The following is a 26462-nucleotide window of genomic DNA, read 5'->3' on the forward strand; positions in this document are numbered from 1 at the left end:
TTCCTTAAATAAATAAATAAATAAAATAAATAAATAAAATATAGGCGACCAAATAAGCGACGTACTGAATAAGGGCCAAATTAAAAGTACCCGTAACTGGCGAGCGTGTATGAAAAGATTGATGAATGTGGAAGAAGCGAAAGAGGTTTGTTTGAATCGAAGCATTTGGCGTTTCATTGTTTCTGCCTACCCTAATGGGAGACAGGCGTGACAAATATGTATGTATGTTACACAATAATCTTTTTGTAAATACATACATATGTATTATACATAGTAAACACATCTACTTTAAAAACCAAACACCCATGATTATTCATAGTGTTTGGTTTCTCCTCAACCTTCTTCTTCCGCCTTGCCTTTTCCTGTTACTCGGGATCAGCTTTCCTAATCATGTGGCACCATTTATTCCTGTGCATCCTCCTCCACATGATTCAACCGTTTCATATTATGTCGTCCCTTTTTCTTTCTTTTTCATTCCAAAACAATACAAACATAAATCGAACCGAATCCGCAACCATCGGCAAGCGGAGCGGTGTATTAACTACAACACCACCTAGGTCGTCAAATTTGTAACATGAAACGATTAGCTCTGGTCTTTTTGCCTGCTATTGTTTATACAATAAACATTATTTTTGGCATAGTGATGTTAATTTTTAGTTTTGAACAATTTATTCTGCTGGAACTTTAGATTTTTATAGCGTCATTTAAAAATTGGCCACGTGCCAAGCTGATTCGTTGGTTAGGTGTATACCCAGGATGTTTCATTTCAATATTATTTTTTATTTATATGCAAATAATAGGGATAAATTCCTTTTATATTTTTAGGGTTCCATCTGAATAATAACTCAAAAGGAAAACAGAACCCTTGTAATATAACTTTGTTGTACATTTCTCTGTCTCTCCGTCTATCAAGACCCTTTATTTCAGGAACGCCTGAAGTTATTAAGCTGAAATTAATATCAAATACAAGTTTACAATCCCTTAAACTTCCAAGTCAACCCAAATCAAACGACGGCCATTTATAGCGTATATTTTGAATTTGTAAGAGAATCAAAACCTATAGGGTGTTTCCGTAATATCGTAGAGCACAAATAAACAGAATCCAAAAACCGTAAATATGTGATAATATTACAAAAAATATTGTATTTGCAATTTTTTTTTTATTTTGTCATCATCGTATATTAGCTGTTGCCCACTGCAGAATATAAGCCTCCCCTTATTCGGGGGTTTTGCCAGTTTTACCATGCTTGGCAAACAGCAGCTAACAAAAGCCTAATGCCGGCAATCGCAGTTAGACTTAGGGGCGCTGCTCTCCATCCCTTAACCCACAACATTAAGTTCCCTTAGTCACCTCTTACATCAACCCCGAAAAAGGAAGATTTGTATAAAATTTGTATGAAACTCTCGATGCGCGAGTCCAACTCGCACTTGACCGGCTTTTTTATTTTTTTAATGTCTAATTATAAAATGTTCCTGAAACATTATTCCCAAAATTCTAATAGTATCTGATGATTTATAATATTTACATTTTGACGTCAAAACAAAATCTTGTGCTTTAACTTGTTGAGAACTTTCTTTTGTTTATTGCCTTATTTTACTTATATGTAGATTATTTTAAAAACTCACCTTTCAAATATCAACATAGTGCCTATTTAGTATATAAATTTATTAATATTATAAATATATTATTAATAGTGTAAGTTTAGAGAAATGATTGCAAGTTTGTTACTCGATCTTGCTAAAAAAAATTGATAAAATTCCATACACGAATGGATTATACCCTAAGACATAAATACTTTATATACTAATGCACGCGGGCAAACCCTCGAAAAACAGCTAAAATGGATATATTTAGACTTATACGTGTAACTTGATCTTACTGCACATATTTCTTCGTATCTGCCATAAAGCCGCAGTTCGCTTTAATTAACACCATTAATTCTTTTGTCATAAAGTGGAGCAAGCTGTATATTTTACGAGCTTCGCGCGATTATCGTTGTCTATATAAAATATTTGTTTACTTATATCTGTATCTGAATAGAATTACTTACGTAGTCAGTGCTATCGAAAACAACCAACAACACTTCTTTTTCATACGTTTCCACGGAAAAATATAACAGTAATGCACCTTCGCAAAAAATTCACACACGAAAGTGTCACTTCCATATTACTAATTTACTTATCATATTCAACTAAATAATATAGGAAATATTACGTATTATTTAAATATTAAAATAAAAAATATTAATATATGTTTCTTATTTGTTACACATTATAATAGATATATATTTAACACCGTGATTTCAGGAGGAAAATCGAACATTAGTGGAGAGATTAATTAAATATAAATCAAAAGATGCCGATAAAATGAACGAAGAAAATGAGCATTTTCTCAAGTAAGTGTACATTGTGATTTAATACTTTTAATGTTACGCAGCATGTCTCTTAATTTAATATTAATGAACTACTTAGTTTACTTAAACAAGATGATTTATATTAAATGTTTGTAATTTATCTACTTACAAAACTGATTAGTTAAAAGTATTTTTAATTTTAGTGGGGTACATTTTATATGTATTTAATACATTTAATTTAGGGTACCTTAATAACATGTTAGTTTATCCAATTTGTAAGTATGTACATATTTCTTTTAAAATGTATTTACAGATTGTTGCTACCTTTAATTATGATGTTTAATGTTAATGCACTGTTATGTAGTTGGTGTTTGTCATGTATGTTTAGAAAGTAGTTAATTATTGGAGGAATTAAATTACTATTCATGTGACGCAAATCAGAATATTTATGTGACATTATTTTGGTTGGCACTACATGATTATATGACAAATTACTGTAAAGCCCGCACATTATTATATTGTTTATTTTATGTAATATTTTTGTGACATGTATTTGTAATTAGAGTGGGTTATGTGTGTGCCGCGCGGCTTAGACTGCTTGCATTTGTATACATGATTTGTTTTTGCTTCTTTTTGTTTAATTTCTTCAACAGGTCAAGCAACCCTACCGCGTTTTTCATCAACACGTTTGGTAGAGTTAGTTTCGGGTGAGTTTGGCATAATATGAATGAGAATGTGGTGGTTTGATGGAATTGTGGCGTTCATTATAAAATTGAACATTCACTTCTTCAATTGGCATTTGTATGTCTTAACTGCACTCAGAAACTGACTCATTTTTTCAAATACTTTAGATGTGTCCCTTCACATGTACATCATACAGGAAAATAGTATCTACCTTTTTTCCAACATTCTGTTTTATTCATTCAGTATTTTTTTATTTCACTAGTTTATTTTTTTTTATTCGTACAATATGTAATGGATTTATTTCATTAAAAGTAACATGAAGGTATATGTTTCCATTTTAAAGTTTGTGTCACGTTGTTCTTGTATGTATACATTCATTTTGCTTGTAACATAATAAAAGTGAAATTGTACATTATTTCTTTAAACGCTTAAAATATTAATACACAATTTAGTTCAATAATGTTGAAAATAAGCACATAGAATTAATTATCTTTTTTAATTCACTGTGTTTTTTTTCTTAATATAGTCTAGTAAGTACTTACTTATTTGATTACAGTTTTTATTTTATATAATTTTTAAATAATTTGTAAATGAAAAATCTAATGTAATACTTTCAAAATAATGTACTAAAGACGTATTATTATTTCTGCACAAAAAGGGACACTTCAGAATATTTTCTTGGGCCTCATATTATTGTGTTTCTTACGTGTATTATATAAATCTATCTATCCATTTAAGAGCTGCGCTCTTGTCGGTGAATATATAAATAAAATATAGTAATTTATTTTTCCAAATTTTTTGTGTCATTTTTATAGGTTACTAAGTCTACAAAAATTGGGTCATTTATATTTCTTAAACTTGGTACCTCATCATCATCATGCCGTACTTCATATTACAGTATTTTTCAGCTTCAATTGATATACTTTAAGTGAGGGATCAAAATAAATAAATAAATACAAATATATACATCACTTAGTACATTACGGTGTAGACAGAGAAAACTAATTATAGCTTATTTAATTATCTTTACCAGCGAAAATTAATTGTTAATGTTTTAATGTGAATGAATAATTTCTTTTATGGCTGGAAATAAAGAAATTGACGGTTGAGTAATAAAAATGATCTAAACTCTAGTACTTCCGAAGTGATTTGACAAGTACAAGGCGCTAGCTATTATTTCTGTAAAATTATCTGTAAATATTATAAATGTGAAAGTGAAATTATTTATAGGTAGCAGATCGTTTAGCTAAACTGGGCATAGAGAAAAGTAGGGAACATCAGTCATTACCACATTTTACTGATTATATATCTAAATTCAAAAATCAGTGTCAAAAAGATTGGAAAGAATATTTTAACGAAATTACAAAAGAAAAAGGAGGTTCTGTACCAAAACTATTCAGGCTGAACCTCCACATATTCTTTGGTTTTGTGGAATTAAAATCAATAGGTACTGTATTAAATTAGCTGTTCGTCTACGATCTGGTCATTATCCATCAAAAAAATTTGCACATATGATGGGAAAGTCCTTGTCACCCCATTGTCAAAGTTGTAGTACCATCGATGATGTGCATCATATTCTATTAGAGTGTCGTATAAACACGAAGGAAAGAGAAGAATTCATGCGCCACTTTAACTTAAATAAATTGAATGTTGGTCTTATTCAAACTATGTTAGCTGAACTTATACCAGAAATTTTTGAACATCTCTGTAAATTATTGATGCCCATTAATTCTTCTCTTTCCGCGTCTAGGGAAGGTAGATAAAGTTTTGTTTGAAAAATCAGTTCAGGGTACAATAGGACTGATATACCTGAAGAAGGTAAAAGCCCTTAAAATATAAAAAAAGGTGGTGCCTTGACAGCTTAACCAGTTCTCATGAAATTACGTATACACGTACTATTTGAGATATAGAAAAAAAAAAAATAAAAACTACAATTGTGAACTTTTAATTCAAGTAAAAGTCCTTATATGGAAAAATAACAAATATTTTTAATATAATTTTATGTTCAGGAAATTTCCACTCTTCCTTATTTAATTCTTCCGTTTCCAGACATTTTTACCATTTTGTTCCATCTTCATTACCAGTCATTATGTAAATACTACTTTTGTCACAACTGTATATTTTTTTAGTGAATGATATTACCGTTATAATTATATCAGTCATATAAAATAAAAAGCTAACAAGAAGTATTTAAAATAAAACTTACAACATATTTTGAAATAGAACAATCCGCAATATTTTATATTTTATCGAATGTTCGCACAAAATAAAACTGAGTACAGTAATTAGTAATTACTGAATTAGTACAGATGTTTTTGCTTGTATAACTTGCACGTGTTTTGCATGTTTTATTTTTATTTTTTGGAAATATGCACGGCCCTATGTTTGTTGGGTATATGAAAAAATCTTTGGTACTGAATAAGAAAACAACTGCATAACTGTAATAATAAAAATAATTATTATAACTGGGAGTATAATTAGAATGACTTTTTATTTCAGAAAAACTTGAATTCAACATGTAATTTTTTGTTTCTTATAATTTTTTTATTGCAAAATAAGCATAATAATGGAACACCTCAACAGCTCAAAATTAACAAAATATGTTCGAATGTAAAAAGTCGGCTTGTTCTTGGAATAGCACACTATATTGGCTAAAAATAATAACAATAAAAATTAAATTATTTTAGACGTATTCTAATGTTTGCTATGATACATATTGTCTGTATTTTTTATGTAGCTGGATGAAAAATGGCAAAAAGTATACACACAGCTAGTTAGTAATTGAATTATTATCCTTTATATATAATATATATCAATTACTGTGCATTGGTCTCGCTAAAACTCAAAAACGGTTTAACCGATTTAATTTTTTTTATTTTGTTTTCTATAATACAGGGATTGTTTAAAAAATGTTAAGGAAACCCATCAGTTCAGAAAAATTTTAAATAGGTAATTTTGTATGGGAATCGCCACTTCGGATTACTTTTAACAGACAGCGTTGTAGGTGATACAACGTTCACTTGGTCATATAGTATATTTTTTCATTCATAATCCTTTTCTTACTGATGATCATAAGTAGTCCAGAACTTGATTTAAAATTATTATTTCATTACGTATATATATATATATATATATATATATATATATATATATATATATATATATATATATATATATATATATATATATATATATATATATATATATATAAATTAACGAACTCACTCTGTTTTAATGAAGATAAGTTAAAAAAATATTTTTATATATATTCGTTGCGTACATTAGTAAGATAGATTATCCATATAATTTTTAATTCTTTGAAACACTTAGTAGCTGGGCTGCGTGGATCGTAAAACTACGTGCCTCCTTTAATTGTGAACTAATATGGTTCATTATATTATTATAATTACATACCTGAACGTAAAGTCTCATCTCAAAGCTTATCCCCTTTCATGGATGGATGCTTCTATAAGAATATTTCTCTATATGCGATATGGATCTTGGCCACAATATCTAATGAAACTTGCATTCAAATATGTTATACGAATAATCTACTTGTAACTAGCTTCTGCATACTGACGCTGTGGCGCCATTAACGGTTTTTATAATATATAAACGAATTCAAATATCCAGTAGGTATGCACATGGAATTGATCTATAAATTGTAAAACAAGCTTTTGATGCATGGTGTGTTTTCTTTATAGGCAATATATTACCATATAAGCCGTTAACTGACGACTGTTGAACATAGGCTTCACTCTATTAGAGGGTAATATATTATCGACCTATAATTTGTTTTTGCATGGTATCAAAGCATACAAGTTTAATCCTACAAATGGTTGAGCGCCTTGCATTAAATGCTTTGGCAGATTGCGCTTTACATATTAAAAATATTATTGAAAAGGCAAAACTATTTTGGTTGTGTTAATATTTTAATGTCTAAACAATATATTCTTTTTAGAAAGAAAAGTGACAAAGTGCGGAAAGAACTCGAGGAGGCAGCAAGGGAAAGCGGCAGCAGAAGTAGCGCAGACTCTCCCGGCAGTTCGTCTGAAGACAAAACAATTGACGCCATGCCTTACTTTGCGACTGTATTGCCAACTAAAGTCGCGTTGAAATTCGTAAGCGATGTTTCTAATTCGTTATTATTGTTTGCCGTGTGATCCCGGCATAGAATGGGCCACCCTTTTCTTTCCCGTGGATGTTGTAAGAGGCGACTAAGGGAGGGCGAGAAATGGGCAGCAGTGTTCCTTTTAAAATATCTCCAAAGCCTGATTGACGCCTGCCAAGCGTAGCAACTCTTAACTGGCTTATGTTCAGCAGTGGGCAATTAAATGCTGATATGATGATGATGATGATGATGGTTATTGTTGAAATTGTTTATAATGAGCAAATATGATGTCAAATAATTTACTTCCAAGTAATCACATTTGTTAATCATTGTTTTTATATTTATTCATTATTAAACCTATAGGATCCAAACGATACTTAATATACATATATACATGTTTTAATATACGAAATTCAGAACTCGTACTCTATCGATTTTGTCGACCATATATTCATGGGAATGTCGTAAAGATATACTTATGCCCCTTTTTAATAATCCTTACTAATATTCTAAGTGTAGAAGTAAGTTATTTTCTTTACCTTATAGCGCCTTAACGACTTAACCAATCACTATGAAATTTGGTAAACACGTACTATATTGGATAAAGAAGTATTATGTATAAGCTACTTTTCATCCCAGTCAGTAAACATATTCCGATCACGCGAACGAAGTGCCGGGAAAAAGCTACTAATTGTATAAAGAATATGGAAACAGTAATTAATACCTGCAATTTTTTTTTTGCGTCAAATTTTGAATAATGTTTCATAGTGACCTCTCTGCCAAATTACATCAGACAAAATTCAGGGGTTGAAGTAAAAGAAAGCAATTTTAGGTCATAAACAATCAGAAGGACACTTCTGGAGTGCTTGAGCTTTATAACATGTATTTAATTGATTAACCTAATAAATAATGTCCAGGATGCGCACGACGGTGAAGTGAATGCCGTGAAATGGAGTCCCACAGATCGTATAGTGGCCACTGGTGGTGCTGATAGAAAAGTCAAACTATGGGACGTATCAAAATGTAAGTACTAATTCTCAATTTGTGTAAAATGGCAAAAAATCGATTAAAATTGTATGAAAACTCCCTTTTTTATACAATATCATATATAGTGACTATATTGATAAGCGAATGAGAACTTAAAAGGCGATTATTAGTTATTACGGAAATTAACAATTCAATTACTAATATAATTGTATTATTTTTCATACAATCTCTGCAGAAATTCGTCATAGTTAATTCGTGGTGACATCGTCATGATAGATCAACTAACCTGACTTCATGAGCATGAAGTTTAAGCGTTTATAGTTGCAAAAATCCATTGAATCCAATCCATAAAAATTAAATATCCCACTGCCCCTTCTGTATTACTAATGTTATATTAGTAATGGAGAAAGAGTAACAAGAAGGGTAAATTATTTTTTGGATTAATATCTACTTTACAGCTTAATTAATGATATAAAACTTTTAATAAAAAATACATCGTGACGTTGTCACAACTGTAATATTAAAAATGGTACGTTAATATTAATATTTATTACATACGTCCTGAGAAGTAATGCAATAAATTTCCTTCTCGCTTCAAAAGTTAAGCTGAGCTGATCGAATTAATAAAGGCTGCCAGATAGGAGATATTTTGTCTTTGGAAAGTTGTTCTTTATGTTTTACTATTAAAATGTTCTGACATCAGGGATTACCCACAGTCTGCTACGCAGGCTTTTAATGTAGTATAAAAAAGATGTCTAGTAAGATGCGTGCATATGTAGCATTTGTGAATTATGTATTAAGAAATATGTAAAGAAAGGTAATTAATATTTACTTTTCTGGCCACCTCGTAATAATTGTCTTTGCAAGATATATACATAAATAAACAGACTATAAAATTATGTTTATATTTTCATAGCTGTGATCGAGAACAAAGGGAATCTGGTTGGTTCAAACGCTGGCGTCATGTCAGTAGACTTTGATTCGACTGGCACGTACATTGTAGGTGCTTCCAATGACTTCGCGAGTCGCGTGTGGACTGTGGCAGATCAGCGGTTAAGGGTGAGTGATAAATATAAAATCTAGGGAACTTCGTTTGCCGCTGCTCGATTTTATAATTTTTTACTATAACTTATTTATTAAGTGTAAATTGAACAGTGTCAATGTACTTTAAATACTAATAAATATCACGAAATAAATGACTTGTAAAAGACTTTAGTGCTGAATTTATTATAATACTTATTAAAATGTATTCACCATTTTATGTATACGAAGTGTTGTCAGTATGAAATTTTATTGTCATACGCCCTCACAAATTTTAAGGTTTTCTTGTTATGGATACAAAAAAATAAATATTTTTAAGTATTATTAGATCAGTAAAGTTCTAATATTTGTTTTTTTTTTTATGATAAGATGATTAACGTTACGAAATTTAAAAGTTTAGTTAAGTTAAGTTACCACTCGGGGTATCTGCATCTTATAACTTCAGTTATTCAAATATAGACGTACTGCAATCAATTTATTTTATGCATAAAACAATTTAAAAAAAGTATTTAGAAGCATAATGCTATACATATAGTGTCTATATTCCTGTGACTGGTTCTTTGTCACTCATATTCAAATTGTGATTCCAAAAACTGCACATGACAACAACAGTTATCCCGTTCCGGCCATTTATACTTATTAAACACATCAGCAGCAGCCCTCTCACTCGCAATAATACGTAATTGATTATTAACCACAAACCACGCTAAGTAAAATCAGGAGTTGTTCCGTATGCCGTGATTATATTAAAAATGATCTGTATCTCCAGTGCGTAAGGTGCAGCGAATCATTCAATCATGCCTGTCTAAATTTATCAGAAAAGGACTGTTTATCAAGGGAATACGCTTTAGTTAGTTACTTTTAGTATGCCCTAGCTGCTTAAGTAAACGACCAAAAGGAGACAATTCTAATACCCCGATTCGTGCTTGTACACCGATAAATACCGCTGATATAACATTTAATACGTCTCGCCGTAAAATGAATAGTAAATTAGATCCAATACAATCGCACATACTCACCGACTGCATTTCTCTCTCAAACATCAAAGAAATAATTCGGATAGAAGTACGTGATGCACTCAAGGAAAATACAATTGTTATGAAAATAATATAGATACGATACTAAATTATATCAAAACATATACTTAAGTGAACAAGTTGATGCATTAAAAATAGAGGTAGGTAATTATAAATTCTAGGTCTTGTAACCTAGAAATCCAAGTGTGTACCTAAATGTAAAGCTGAAAATGTGATTTCTATAGTTCAACAATTGGGCCGCATCGTGAATCGTCCCATCAATAATAATGACATATTCTATTGTTCTCGCATATCAAAGAAAAATAATAGCAGTACTCATCCACGTTCTATCTTAGTGAAATTTAATACACCGCGATGGTTTACTAGCGGCCACGCTCCAGAATAATAAAGCTCACACAGAATATAAAATAAACTCCAGCGTTTTAGGCATAGAAGATAAAAAGTTTTGTATATGCAGCCGAGAACTTATCAGCAGACAACAAAATACTGCATGCATCAGCCAATAAACTTGTATTTTAGTTCCTTGTCCTGGTCCAGTATACTTTCGAAGGTCAGAGACATCGGAATTAGTTTATGTGCCTAACTTAGAAGTTTTGAATCGACTAAACATGTAGACATAATTTTTTTCTTATACTGGTAAATTGGGATAAAACATTTCCTCTTTGCATTCATAAATTAAATGTATACTTCCAAAACATAAGAGGTTTAAGAAGTAAAACAATGGACCTATTTATAAATACCACTACTTGTTTTTATGACATTATAGTATTTTGTGAAACATGGTTGAATGACAGTATTTTTTATTATTGTTTTGTGATCGTTTTGCTGTATATAGGCTAGATCAAGTAGATCTAGTTCGGTGTTCCATAGCGGTAAATCTGGCGGCGGCGTATTAATCACGTTATCCTCAAGAAGATAATTATCTTCTTGCAGTCTGTTGAGCCTCGAGAATAATTGCAAGGTTTTTGTGCATATTTGTATAAACAAAAACCCCAGTAAGCTACTTATATTCGGCGTGTACCTACCACCGCCTCTCCAGAAACATATTTTAAAACACTTTCTTGAAAATATAAATAATGTTCTAAATGAATATAATAACACTGATCTTTGGTGACTTCTATTTAAGTAATTTCGTATGGTCTGATTCTCCAAGCGGTCTTCTCGTTGTTCTCTAAATAATAATAGCATTTATTCTAACATGCTAATAAATTTTATTTATTACAATAATTACATCAGTACAATTACATTTTAAATCATAAAAATGGACTAGTCAATCTCGTTGTAACCAATATACCTATAGAAAACATAGACAAATGTACATCCCCTTTAAGTGTAATAGATTTATTTCATTCTGCCTTAGAAATTAATATTTCTTGTACATCGGGGCCAGATTCGTTGACTTCTAATATAGTTATTTCAGATTTAACTTGTATAAAGCTAATTACGTACAATTAATTGAAGATTTTCAAAAATCTTGGACTTAACAATTTTCGGTATGTAATAACCTCGATAAAATGGTGCATAAATTCTATTCATTTTTACAAGACACTACAAAAATATGTCCCCAGATAAGTACCTAAATCTTCGAAATATCCTATATGGTTTAATGAAAAACTTATTTATTTTCTTAAAGAAAAAAAAAACAAATATCGTTTATTGTATGTAAAATATAAAAATCTGCTTGATAAAATAACATTCCAGGCGTTAAAGGATAGATGTTATTCATACTCAAAATCTTGTTATAAAGATTACTTAACTAGCATAGAATTCTCAATTTAAAATAACCTTAAATTATTTTGATCATTAGCTTTAATTATTGTTGTCAAGTTTGGATCCCTTTTTATATAGTGCATAAAAAACATATTGGATCAGTGCTAAAACGATTCCTGTTGCATCTGTCTTACAACACTGGCATGGTTAAGAAACTGCCTTCCTTCAATGAAAGATATTATTTTAAATTAAAGGGCCTAGAAAATAGGAGACAATTGTATTATTATTATATTAATTAGATTATACCTTCTTCCATAAAATTATAAACAGTACCCTGGATAATCCTAAACTCTTAGAAAAAGTTACTATAAATACACCGCGGAAATTACCTTGTAGTAACAAATATTATCTATTTTCGAGAAATCTATTTAGGACTAATCTGAGACACTTTTCTACATTAAACGAATTAACAAAATACAAAATAATTATAATATTATGGCAGAAAGTTCAGATATTGACATATTTGCAAATTTCAATAACATTTAAATCTGCCGTTCTGAAACATTTTAATACAAAATAAATAAATAATCATCTCTTTTATATGAAGTGAATATGCATACATTCAATCTTACCTATATATTGATGCACGACACCTTTTTATGTTAATTTGGTTAAAATAAATAAAATATTAATTTTCTTATGAAAAATTAATGCATTTCGTGGTAACCAGTAATTAAGCCAATGCTATATACCTGAACTAACCTATATACATGAGATTCAAATAGTAATCATAGTGGATATCTCTAATAAATAACTTCACCTTCCAAGATTTTCATCATCTTCTTCACTTTTATTCAGCAGACAATCCCAACCATAAATAAAACAATATTATTATCTAAAATTATTCTGTGTTTGTAAGTTTAAATAAGCATTGTATCCGAAATCAATCTGTCAAATATTTTTTTTTTTAATTAAACATGACAAATCGTAAGATTATAGTCAGCATCTCCACTGAAAAAGTATATAATTACATAAAACAGGATTTTACTATCTTATATTACTTATTAGTTAAGCAGTTGAAACATGCATTGTATCTGAAATCAATCGAACTCATTATTAAAAAGCCGTCTTAAAATGATACGCATTATTAATATAAAGATATGATAAACAAACCGTGAGGGTCTACACAGTTTATAGTTCATGACTCGATTGGCGAACAGAACGATAATTGTATCTATTAATTTGAACATTATTATAAGCCACGGGGGGCGAGGTTTCACTATCTTTTATTACTTTACTATTTAATAAAAGAGTTGAACACGCTGTGTGCGAAATCAATCTGTGCTCCATCATCATTGTTCCACATGACAGCAATTTTTTTAAAGATGATACGCAAATATTTTTTTGAACAGAGATAAACAAACCAATAGAGAAAAGCCGTGAGAATAGAGTCGGCATCTGCACAGAATATAGTTCATAATTGGATAAGCGAACAGAACAATAACAGTGTCCGTCAGTTTGGACATTATTATCGGGCACGGGGGGCGGGGTCACGAGCACGAACCTCTATTAGCGGGTCGTTAGCGCGCGTCGGCGCGTCGTGATCTCTGCTGATCACTTCCGACGTTGCGCGCGGATGTTACAACTCGTATTGCTAGTATTGGTTTGTTCCCTTTTAAACGCAATCCGTGACTTGTTCTTTTGATCACAATTATAATAAATTACCCTAATTAATTATTATAAACTAGCTTTTACACGAGACTTTATTTGCATTTAGTTATTGTATTTGATAATGAGGGAGAAATGATTAGTAATGAAATCTAACAAACCTATTGCTAGCATTTAATCTTCCACATGGTGTCCCTGGAAACTAACTGACTGACGGAGCTAACTGACCTAACTTCGTCCTTACTTATAATCGCTAATATTTAAAAAAAATTATAAATCCTTGAAATAAGAACGTGAACAAAGAATTTATAATAATGATCTATCTCTTTCAAAATAAGACTGACTAAAGTAGTCCTCACGATTCTTTGTTATGATTGCTTTCTACAATACTCGGTAATTCAATCAGGAAATTATGCGTATTACAATGATAACAAGTTCAATAACCATAGCAAATGTCGTATTCGAACCACCCACTTGGATTCCTGGTTCGATTTTCTCGTCATCACGAAATCCTATACAAACATGCAATCAGGACCTTAAGATCAACAAATTGGAGAGCCCGCCCACTCGTTTACTGTATTGCCAAGGGAAAAAATTACTGGAAGAGCGATACGACCGTACACTCTGTTCTATGTAATCTGTTTCGCTTTACAGTGATTCGAATAGTCACTTAAAAACACACGCCTGTTTCTCTCCAGGTTAAGTAGAAATAGAGACTTATCATTGTTTACTTAACATTTTATTGAATTTCTAGCTTTCTATTAACAGAAGAGAAGAAAAATTGTGTTGAAGAAAAAAGTTATCTTTTAATTATATGTTTCAGTATATTTCTAATGAGACAATTTTTGTAAAAATTAGCAACATGAATAACATCATTATTTATATTCACTTAAACTATGTATAAGTGATACCTAGGAAAATAATCTTCTATCAATTTTCTTATCGCTTAAAATGAAACAAAATGCATAATTATACATTTGCAATTGCAATACACAACAATATTAAAACGTTCTTTCCAGAACTGTACTTCTGGGGTATTTACATGAATCCACAGTTTATTTACAAATCAAGATATCCATCATGACCGCATTTGTCGAGAAATCGAGATGGATTATAAGTTTACAGATTACGTTTCATTGCTCTCTCAATAGTAGTCGCAACGTAATGATCGGTAATAGAGCCATTAAGGCACTCCTCTGAGCGAAAGTTTTGCCTTTAATTTGTGGATGGTCTATAGAAAAATATAATGAAAACCATTTTCAAACGACTTGTTGATACTTTTACCTTTTTATACTAACTTGGTATAGCAAACAAAAATAAAAAACAAGCTATAGCAAGCCATAAATGGTAAACGTCATCTTTAAACAAAAATAAGACTTATATTTAAGTACCCTTCTTGTATTCTTATAACTACAGACTTTGTTATACAATACATAAATGTACATATTTAAATACTTTATCATAACGATAGATCACTGCTAAGCACGAATCTCTCCAATATAGTCACATAAAGGAAGAATGTATTACACTGACCGAGCGAGTATAATGTTTTATTTCGAGTTTTTCTTTCTCTTAAACTAGCGTATTGTATTCCTTAATCCATCACCGCACGGAAACAATATTTTTTACGTTTAATACTTTTAATATATATTTTTTTTAATATGTAGTGACCGCCACCATTGTATTAATTCTATCCTTTTCTAAATTGTTTATATATCTATAAAAAATAATAATAGTAGATTACAAAAATCTTATCACTTTCCTTAAATAGAAGTCCTGCAACTTAGCAATATTCAACTACTGCCTCGATTTCATCAATACTCGTCTACCATAAATGGAGATTCGCCTATAAAGAAACTTGCATTTATAAAATGACGACTGTCAAATATTTTTAGTGTGTTTACAATTAAACAATGTAAGTAATTTATTTAAAGTTACCAACAATATCAAAGTATCAAATCGGCTAACAATTGTCGAAAGAGATGTATTAAATATATTGAATCAAACCTGCCACCATCGATAAGAGAGGTTGTAAGTTAAATTACGACGAGACTTACTGCCAATAATATACCAATATAGGTACAAGAGAATTATGGAACGTAGTTAATTATGAGTAAAATGTACTATTAATATTATGTATCATTGTCTAGTATTTCTCTTTTTACCGTGGAAAAATTATTTTGAAGGCAGTTATATCAAAGATCTTTTTTCTCTAAATAAATTAAAGATATTACTTATAGTGAGTTCGTATCAAGGTTATGCCGTGTTATTGTCCTCGGTATTATCCTCAGATAATTAACAAACTCCTTTGTTAGTCTGAGAATTATTTCTATTTCTTTCACATTACCTGTTTTTCCATTATTTAATTACGATTAAAGACTGCATGGATTTCTAAAGCAAGACTATTTTATTATTAATATAAGAATATTATAATATGTTTAAATTATAAATTATTTCATTGTTGTAGAAGAGTATGTGCTTATATTAGCCAAATATTTTGTCAAATTTTAGTCTTAAACTATTAAAAAACTTTTAGAAGTACCGTAAATTATTAATATATTCACAACATTATCACCGCAGATTATCAATTCAGTTAATAATGAATATTGTAAAGTTCCCAATTGAAACATTACACTAGGTAGTTTATTTATAATTTATTATTCTCAAATTGTGTAAAGTCGTATAATATTCATTTAAAAACTGACAACGTCGATGTCGCTTATCTCTTAACATTTTAATCACAGACATTTTTAAATTGGACTTAACCTTTTTTGTAAAATAATAATATGCAAGTGATTTGGTCATTAGATTAACAAAAAACCGTTTGTCCGCTAATTTAGACGGCAACAATTTTGACTTGTCTATATTAAGGAAGACGAAAGGCTTCCCATTGTTTCCGTTTACTTTCCTTTTCCCAGCGAAAGTATGTGCTAGTTCTCTTTAAAAGGCTCTGTTAATGCGCATTTACCACAACAATAGCACCGTTTTCAAGGCAAATCCATAGTTGACCAACGCTTTTAATAATAATACTTAACTATTTAAGTATTATCAAAAAGAACGATCTGAATTATTGTTAGATTTTAGTTCTTTATTTTTTATTCTGTGGTTTCAACTACAATCTGTTCACGCATAGCCCGCGTAAATTCGGTTTTGACATTGACATTGGCATAATAAAAAGCATTCTCTATAATTCATTCGAATGTGAAACATTGTCAATTGCTACAATGTCATATTTTATCTGTTGAGGTAAATCAAATTTTACAAAGCGAGAAATATCGTAAACATCACAAAATAAATTAATTCATGGTTCCTATTTCCTCTGATTTGTCTGATTGCATTAATTCGTTATTATATCTATATTTATAATATATATTTTAGATATACTCGTTACCAGAATTAATGTTATCTTGATCTTATAAATCTGATTTTTATTAAAATTCGTTTTTTTTTTAGTTAATTGATAAATATATTTTGAGATGGCCATAATTTTATGAAAATTTTATAATAAGACAGACGTTAATTAATAAACAATTGTTTTTTTTTTTTAATAATTTTTATCTTTCTAACATACGTACGTAGTGTTTCTAAAATAATGATATAATAATACTATCTTTTATCCGCGACTTCGCCTGCGTGACCGGAATATGTTTTCTGACGAGAATAAAAAGAAGTTTATATCTTCTTCCTTCTTTATATAGTACGTGTATACTGATCCGTACATCCCATACCCTTTCGAAACCCTGCTTGCACATCCCAAATTTTACTTTCCGTCTCATTCATCACTCTTTTAATCAAAATCCTAGCATACAATTTGCCTACAACACTAAGAAGGCTTATTCCGCGGAAATTTTTGCACTCCTGCTGTGACCCGCTGCCTTTATATAGTGGCACAATAACAGCTTTGCTCCAGTCACCTGGAACACAACCGGACCGCCAACATTTATTGAACAGCAGACACAGCAGGTCTACAATGATTTCTCCACCTTCTTTAAGCATTTCGGCAGATATTCTATCGAATCCCGCTGCTTTACCAAATTTCATAATCTTCATTGCATTCATTACTTCATCCATACTTATATCACTTTCACTGTCAACTTCTTCGTCCATTATTTCATTTTCAACATTCTTTCTTTCACTTCCACGTTCAAATAAACTTTCAAAATATCTCTTCCAATGATCTAAGACTTCCTTTTGTTCCGTGATAACATTACCATCCATATCCCTTATCACGCCCATTTTCGGATCTCTCTTTTTACCTCTAGCTGTTCGAACTAAATGCCAGAAAAGCTTTTGATTAGCTCGAAAATTTCTAGAGAATTTCCTTTCATACTCATCCTTACATTCCTCTTTCTTTTTGCTTACTAATTCTTTAACTTTCTTTTTCATTACATCATACTTCTCTTTTGCAATTTTTTCAATGTCACTTACATTACCTTGCATTCTCTTATTAGCTCTGGTAGCTAACAAATCCATCCATGCCTTTTTCTTTAGAGCCACCATTTCTTTCACTTCGCCATCCCACCATACATTCATTCTCATCTTAACATCCTTCCTCTTACTTACACCACAAACTTGAGTAGCTATATCAAAGATTCCGCATTTAAATTCCTTCCAAAATTCTTCTATCTCATAGTTATCTTTCTTCAGTAGCTCTCTAAATCTTTCATTCAATCTTTCTTGATACTGATTTCGAACCTGTTCTTCTGTCAGTCTCTCTACTCTTACTCTTTCTATTTCTGACATACGAACACGTGGACGATGTCGCCATTTATTGAATAAGCCACCTATTCTCGATATCACCAAAAAGTGATCGGTTCCGACATTCGTACCACGATAGACTCTTGTATCCTTCACTTTCGCTCTCAATCGTTCATCCACAATTACAAAATCAATCATACTTCTCTCAGTTTGCCTTTGCCATGTATACATATGAATCAGTTTATGACTAAACAAAGTATTAGTCACCACCAGATTTCTCTCCAGGCATACTTCTAATAAACTTTCACCATTTTCATTCACTCTTTTATCTCCAAACATTCCTAAATTCCTTTCATATCCATCGCGACGGATTCCCACCCAGCCATTAAAATCACCTATCAAAATAATTCTTTCATTCTCCTTACATTTAGTCATAATCTCTCTTACACTATCCCAGAAATCCTCTCTGACCTTTGGTGGCTTGGACATATCCGGGGCATAAGCGCAAAAGAGAAAAATACGGGTCAAACCAACTTTCAGTCGTATCCAGAGGAGTCTAGGACTTACAAATTCAAATTCTTTAACAGATGCATTCATTCTCTCTGACAAAATAACTCCCACTCCTTGGCTGCTTCTTTCAGAGTCATTAACTCCAGACCAGTACCCAGTATATCGGTCATAAGTAGTAATAGAGCAGCCTTTCTTTTTTGTTTCACTTACTCCTAATACATCAATTCTTCTTTCACTCATCATCTCACATACTTCGTCTATTTTACTATCCATACCTCCACAAACATTCATCGTTGCAATTTGGCATTCCTTTGCCCTCTTTTTGCCATTTGGGGAAACAGGGGAGACATGACGTGACCCGTGGCATAACGCATCGCCGTCGATGAGAAATTTGTCCCCCCAGATACGATGGGACTGCCTGAGTTGCACTCAGGGACGGATTCTCCGGCAGTGCCGGTACCCTCCTGGGGTAGTTGCGTTTTAATTTCTCTTATCATTTTGAAAAAGAACTGCTCTTCTTAACATCGGATAGGGAAAGGAAATAGGTTACATTGGGAAAGGAATAGGTTATAAGGAAAGGAGGTGATAAGTGGAAAGGAACTATAGGAAAAATGGGGGATACTACAGCTACGGAGAGGACATAGGTTTTGTAACTGTAGTAGCTATGGAGGCCGGGGTTGCGTACCCGTATGCCCTTACTCCACAATCGGACAGATTAATAGAGAGGACATCCCATGACCAAGTCTTTTCCTTAAGGTGCATAACAGAGAAAACCTTAGCTCAACATCAGAAGGTTTTCTGCGCCTTCATTGACCTTGAAATGGCTTATGATAGAGTGGAGAGGAATGAACTGTGGTCAACACTGGCAATGTATGGGGTGAGCAGCCATTTGATATGGGCATTCAAATCTTTATATAAGGATTCAAATGCCTGTGTCAGAATAAATGGAGTCTATACAGACTGGTTTGGCATTGAACGCGGTGTTAGACAGGGCTGTGTAGCGTCTCCTTGGCTGTTCAACCTATTTATGGACAGTTGCTTGACCGATTTGAAAGGATCTAATTGTGGATTCAGGATGAATGAGTCTCTGTTTAAGACTCTTTTATACGCCGACGACCAAGTACTTTTTGCATCGTCAGAGTATGAATTACAACAAATGGTGACTATAATGAATGAAGCGTATGCAAGAAAAGGTATGAAAATAAATGCGAAGAAGACGAAGGTAATGGTTTTTGAGAGGAATGAAAGTTTAACGGCATGCCAGATTATGATAGGAGATGAAAAAGTAGAGCAAGTGAGTGAGTTTCTATATTTAGGTTCTTTGTTTACGAGGGATGGGAAGTGTGACAGAGATATTGAGAGGAGAGTAAAAGCGGGAAACAGTGTTAACGGTGCACTGCTCTCGATTATGTCAAGTAAAAATGTATCGAGCAAAGCTCGCCTTGCTATAATTCAAGGAGTACTGACACCAACACTCATGTATGGAAGCGAATCGTGGGTATGGCAGAAGAAGCATGAAAGTAAGATAAATGCTGTACAGATGAGAGCTTTGAGAAGTATGTGTGGTATTACTTTAAAAGATAGAGTAAGAAACAGTGTGGTTAGAGAGAAGTGTGGACTGAAAGACGATGTAGTGACAAAAATTGAAAAAGGAATGTTGCGTTGGTTTGGTCATTTGGAGAGGATGGATGAAAGAAGAATTACGAAAGAGATTTATCGAGCAAGAATGAATGGAGATGTCGGTAGGGGCCGCCCTAGACGGACGTATGTCGACCAAATAGGCGACGTGCTGAAGAAGGGCCAAATTAAAAGTACCCGTAACCGACGAGCGTGTATGACAAGATTGATGAATGTGGAAGAAGCGAAAGAGGTTTGTTTGAATCGAAGCATTTAGCGTTCCATTGTTTCTGCCTACCCTAATGGGAGACAGGCGTGACAGATATGTATGTATGTATGTGTATACTGAATTTGATAGCGATTGGTTAAGCTATTAAGGTGCTTTAAGGTAACAAAAAAAACTCAGAAACTTTCACACTTGTAAGGAAGTATATTATATATGGTTAGGAGTAACTCAAATACACATTTTATATATATATATATATATATATATATATTATAGAAATATATATTTTTGTCTGTAGTTCAGGTGTTGTTCATCTAATATCTTAGATGATATAAAATCATAACATCTTAAATAAAATAAAACTAGAAAACTTGACGGAAAATCGAAATGTTATAATTATTATTGGTTGTGATATCTTTAATTTGTAATTTTTTTAATACATGGCATATGCAAACTGTCGTAGCATAAAGTGTTCACCGTGTTGACCAATCACTAGATGCACACATTTTTTTTTTTTTTTTTAACGTGAGGAGACCTTCCCAACTGCCGGAGGGAAGGCAGGGGGGGTGTGTGGGATTTTTACCCACTAAAACCTCACGACGTACCTCGAGGCGCATATGTCGGGTCCCCGGGTTCCCGAGTTGAAGACGACCGGAGCCCGACGCGACGGCCCACCCTGTAGATGTTGTAGGGCAGGCCACCTCTCGTGTTTAGGATGGGGAATGCCCTTCCCATCCTACCGTCTCAGGAGGCACACGGGTACGTGCGCACACCTCCTAGGAAACTAAGTGGGGTGTGCCTCCCTCAAGGCTGCACCCCGGCCCTAGTAGGGGGGGGGGGGGAAGCGGAGTTGGGCGCGCCCCCTCTCCTACGCCTGACTCGTCGGCGGCGCATGGCGGGAGCGGTGGAGGCACTCTCACGCTCCCGCTCGGCTGCTTCCTTCTGCGACATCACCGCGTCACAGAAGGTGAGTACGGCTTTCCACGACCTCTCGCTACTGACCATTCTCCGAACTACATTCGGCAGCGAGAGGTCGTTCCCCACTTCCGCGACCAGAACGCGGCGCTCCGCGCTGAATGCGGGGCATTCTTCTAATACGTGTTGCGCCGTGTCCCGGTCACAACCACACTCGTGGCACTTTGTCATCGGCTCTCGTCTCGCAATCTGACACAGGTACTGACCGAAGCAACCATGACCGGTCAGTATCTGTGTCAGTCGGAAGGTCAGTGGACCTTTACGGCGCTCATCCATCCAGTATTTAAACACCGGGCGGATGGCCTCGACGGTCCTCAGGCCGGCCCCTGGGTCGGCCAACCTCTCATCCCATCTTTCTAGGAGTAACCGCCGAACGCGGGACTTCTGCATACTCATTTCCCTTTCAGTGGGGAACTCGCCCCGAGAGCGTAACTCCGCGCGCCAGTTGTAGAGCGACGCGCAGGCCTCAGCTTCTAGGTCCCAGGGCGGTGACCCCGCTAGTACACATGCCGCCTCACGGGAGATAGTGCGGTAGCCTCTGGAGACCCGAATAGCCATGGCCCTCTGTGGCCTGTTAAGACAGGCCACGTTTTCCCTCTTTAGGGCTTTCGCCCAGATTGGAGCCCCATATAGGGCCATGGACCGTACTACCCCCATGTATAGGCGGCGACAACTGTCTCCTGGGCCCCCCAGGTTGGGCAGCAGCCAGCTCAGCGAGCCAGCAGCCGCCATAAGACGGGGGGCCAGATTCCGGAAATGAGTGCGGAAGTTCCACCTGCTGTCAAGGTCAAGCCCGAGATACCGCATATGCACTAGATGCACACCTAGTGATCGGTCCAAATCTACTTTCTTCATGCCTTTGGTATAAGGACACTTATGAGTTAACTAATAAAATAAGATTTAAAATAATAAATTTTAATACGTATGTACATCCCACTTATGGTTAGTTAGGCCAGTTTACGAGTATATTTTTCTTCAGCAGCCATTCGCCCTGATCCGATGTTTAGATACATTGCATAATGTGTTTGTATTGAGTTTTTTTTTTCACCGACTTCAAAAAAAACATCCTCAATTCGATTGTATTTATTTTTTGTTTGTTACCTTCCGTACCGCCGTCATTACTAAAACCTAATTAGAAAATATTTTTTTTATTTAAAAGAATATACTTACAGATTGGTCCCATAGAAATTTTATCAAAATCAGTTCAGTAGTTTAACTTTAAAACTGGTTTTTCCACAATTGTAAACGGTTTTTTTTTTGTGGCACATAACTTTAACACTTATGATTTTCTCTAAATTTCTAATGACTATAAATTGGTATTGACCTGGGTTTTGACCTCTCGACTTTGTAGCAGTTGAAATGCCCCTAGCGATTGACTTAAACGGGCTAATTATCTCTGTTTCTTTTTTTTTAATATTTTTATAACAAGTAATCAAATAGTAATTTAATTCTGTAATTGAATAAATAAAATTATTTAATAAACTTCAATTTAATTGTTAATTCTTGTTTGTATACAGAACTTTATTTGTCTGACGTGGATATATTGATTTATCTCTAAGAAAGTTCCTTTTCCATCCCAAAAACTACATTTATACCAAATTTATGTTAATTAAGCTCTTAAGGCTCCAAGAATTAATAAACAAATACCCAAACTCACTTTCTCGTTTATAATATTAGTAAAGATATAAATATTTTATTTTTATTTTATTTGATTTCGCTGTGTGTGCCCCAGCATAGAATGGGACACCCCGTCCTTTCCCATGGGCGTCGTAAGAGGCGAAGAAGGGAGGGCAAGCGATAGGCAGCAGCGTCCCTCTTAAAACATCATTAGAAGCCTAACTACGTTTGCCAACCCACCTGCCAAACATGGTAACTATTGGTGAAACTCCCCGTATGGGGAAGGCTTATGTGCAGCAGTGGACAGTTAACGGCTGAAATAAATAATAATAATAAATATTTTATTGTTAATAGTTTCGTAGGCACATATTATATTTTAATGTCATTACTATCAATTTAACTTACGAGTAATTAGATAGAGAAAGCTTGACTAATTTCGTAATCAAATTGTGATCCTTATTTATGAGCGGCCGTGACGCGAGCCTGACTACGCGCCTAGGACGCTCGCGGCTGTAGGATATAAGTTAAAAGGATATAAATATTCCAATTTTCTTAAAATTATTGTCACACATTAACATGTAAATAGTAAATAAATAATGAGTACAATTGCAATAACATTTTTAAAAAAGATTATGTGTTCTACATAGTTTTTTTTTTCTTTTAATATTTTATTTCTCCCTATTATAATAATCACTGAGCTTCAAATAACCATCGTGACTCACTTATTGTAATGCTTAATCAGATTACATATTTCATGAGAACCAAAGCCAGTTCAGTAATATTTTATCGTTGTCGCGATACCGGGCACACGGTTATATCCGTAGCCTCACTTAGTACAAACGAGAAAACTGAGTAAAAAAAATATAAAAGGAGCCGATATAGAACAATCTTGGCGATCTTTACGATTCCCGCGCAAGATCCAAGGACAACCTGCGACGAATGTGTGCATTCCCTATAAGGAATTCAGAATATACTAAGACTTTCCAAGTAGTCTGTTGACAGGTGACTGTCTGTCTTCGATTACCCTTTCAAGTTTACTTTTCGATCACTCCTATTCGTGTGTATCCGATTCGATGGTGGTCGTCTTCGCTCTTGGTGTTCCCCTTATTTCATGAATATTGTATATTATTGTAAACAACTTTATCTTTGCGACAATGTTGCGTGTACAATTTGAATTTTATGATCCATGAAAATTCCTAAAGATATTGCTATTGCCGATAAATATAAATTTGTGTCTACGAAAGTCGTACTGGACTCGCAAAATTCTTGTTCTAAAGTATTTCTCACAGGAAGTTGTGCGGCATTTGGAATCTGTAGAGAGAATCGCGCAAGACAAATCTTTTGTTAAGGAGTCGCTAATGGTTGCACTTTAAGAGCGGCACGTGTCCACAGTCGCGTGCCGCACACTCGCGCTCTGATTTAATCTTAGACACGAATGCGACGTGAGGCGTGCCGCCTCACACTTGATTGTTCGCACAAACTTAAAGATGCCATCTGATTGATGGAGGCCATTACAAAGGTTGGTCAAAAGCAACGTGGATTTTTTACCGGTATGTTATCTTTACATTCTTTTATACTGCTTTAATAAACGTAATGGTTATTTTCGCCTCATTTTGTTCTATTACGATTTAAACTTGATAGTAAATTTAACCAAATTATTATAGTAAATTTATTTATTTGTTTATTAAATAAATTTATCTAAATATTATCATCCATTAGTAGTAGGTACTTTTATATAAAAAACACTATTGTACTTTTTATTAAGGACAGAATTAAAATACTTTTTTTGCATTTTACTATAAGTAAATACGTATATCTAACTTTCCATTACATATCCATTATTTCCATCTTCATTTTTATTTCATACATCTATATTCATTACAAAATATATGAGTTTCAGATATTTTTATTATAAATACAGCAGTTGTTATGTCGCCAACCATAGACTCATGAACTTTTAACATTTTTTTTTTATTTTTTATGATAAACTTAGAGATGTTTAAAAAAGAATACCTGTAGTGTAGACATTCCATTAAAATCAGAGAACTTAATTAACAATTTCCATTTTTCCGATTTGACATTTTAGATTAACTTACAACATCCTGTTTAATTAGATTGAACTAAGTATTATGTGTTATGTTTTTGCCCGCTACTTCGTCGGCATGGATTCCAGGAGAAAAACTAATATAATGGAGCATTTCTAGATGTCTAGTAAGATAAAACATGCACCAGATTTTGAATTAGACCTTCAGGAATGTATCACTGAAAACTGCATCCAGTTTGGTGCAGTAGTTTTTGCATGCTATCGAAACAGACACAAAATTTCTAGCAATTATTGTTTAGAAATCTGTTGACTGTATTTAAGACTCCACTGCCCTACCTTCTTCCTCATGTGTCATCTATCTGGTGCCCCGCCAGCGTATACCGATAGGGAAGATGGCGTTACCATTCCATTTTCATATAATAAACAAAATCTCCATAACTGCTCAACTGATATTAATATTATATTCAAATTGTATTGTAAAATCTTTTTTACATTTGGCAAATTAAAAGATTTAATATACAATGGTACCCCATAGAGTAGCAATTCCTAAATTAGGTTCCGCGGATCCTGGGGGTTCCGTAAGTCACCAGGGTTCCACGAAATTATTTATACAGTAAAACAATTTTATTCTTCTTTGCTATTTGCATATAAAAAATTCTTCACAGTAAAAGTTAAAGGAATCTATAAAGTGTTACTTTTAAAATATTTCTAATTAAAGCTTTTATTCACATTTAAATTACACGGTTTTTGATTTGTAATCATTTGATATGGGTTTCCATAAAATATAAGGTATTTGTTGAGCGTTCCGTTATCTTAAAAGATTAGGAACCCCTGCCATAAAGAGATCTCTTACAGTCTTTTCAACTGTTATTACAGATCTTTTATAATATATTTTTTTAATTCTGTATTGTTTGCTCCAACTTAAAAGTTAGATATATTCTTACATTACATCCCTTTAAGAAAAACGTTAGGGGGCAAACAACGTTTACTGTATCAGTTGTGTATTTGTATATGTACTGGTATGTCGGTATTTCGATTTCCTTATTTCAGCCAAATATTTTCTTATTATGTTTCTATATATTAAAAATACTTACGACAATACTTACTGCTGTCCGAATATGTTCCAGTCCATTGGCCCTTTTGAGACATCTCTTATTCAAATAATTGTTATGTACATTCACTT

The 26462-nt window shown here is 33.1% G+C and overlaps 2 protein-coding genes across 3 annotated transcripts in view; both read left to right on the top strand.

The window, feature by feature from the left end:
- LOC113519028 (uncharacterized) overlaps positions 1-26462 on the top strand; it is a 404087-nt gene that overhangs the window by 84838 nt on the left and 292787 nt on the right. The gene's annotated exons all lie outside the window — the stretch shown is intronic.
- Positions 1-26462, top strand: part of LOC113519027 (autophagy-related protein 16-1) — a 223749-nt gene that overhangs the window by 4636 nt on the left and 192651 nt on the right. The window contains exons 5-9 of one of the 2 annotated variants that reach the window (XM_052892770.1): positions 2308-2396; positions 3008-3061; positions 7000-7159; positions 8067-8172; positions 9053-9195. In XM_052892770.1, coding sequence (XP_052748730.1) covers positions 2308-2396; positions 3008-3061; positions 7000-7159; positions 8067-8172; positions 9053-9195 — 552 coding nt within the window. The remainder of the gene's footprint in view (positions 1-2307; positions 2397-3007; positions 3062-6999; positions 7160-8066; positions 8173-9052; positions 9196-26462) is intronic. The other variant, XM_052892771.1, reaches the window with a different exon arrangement.

This window comes from Galleria mellonella, unplaced genomic scaffold (genome assembly GCF_026898425.1).
Source record: "Galleria mellonella isolate WM207_F2 unplaced genomic scaffold, CSIRO_AGI_GalMel_v1 utg165, whole genome shotgun sequence".
Lineage (NCBI taxonomy): Eukaryota > Metazoa > Arthropoda > Insecta > Lepidoptera > Pyralidae > Galleria > Galleria mellonella.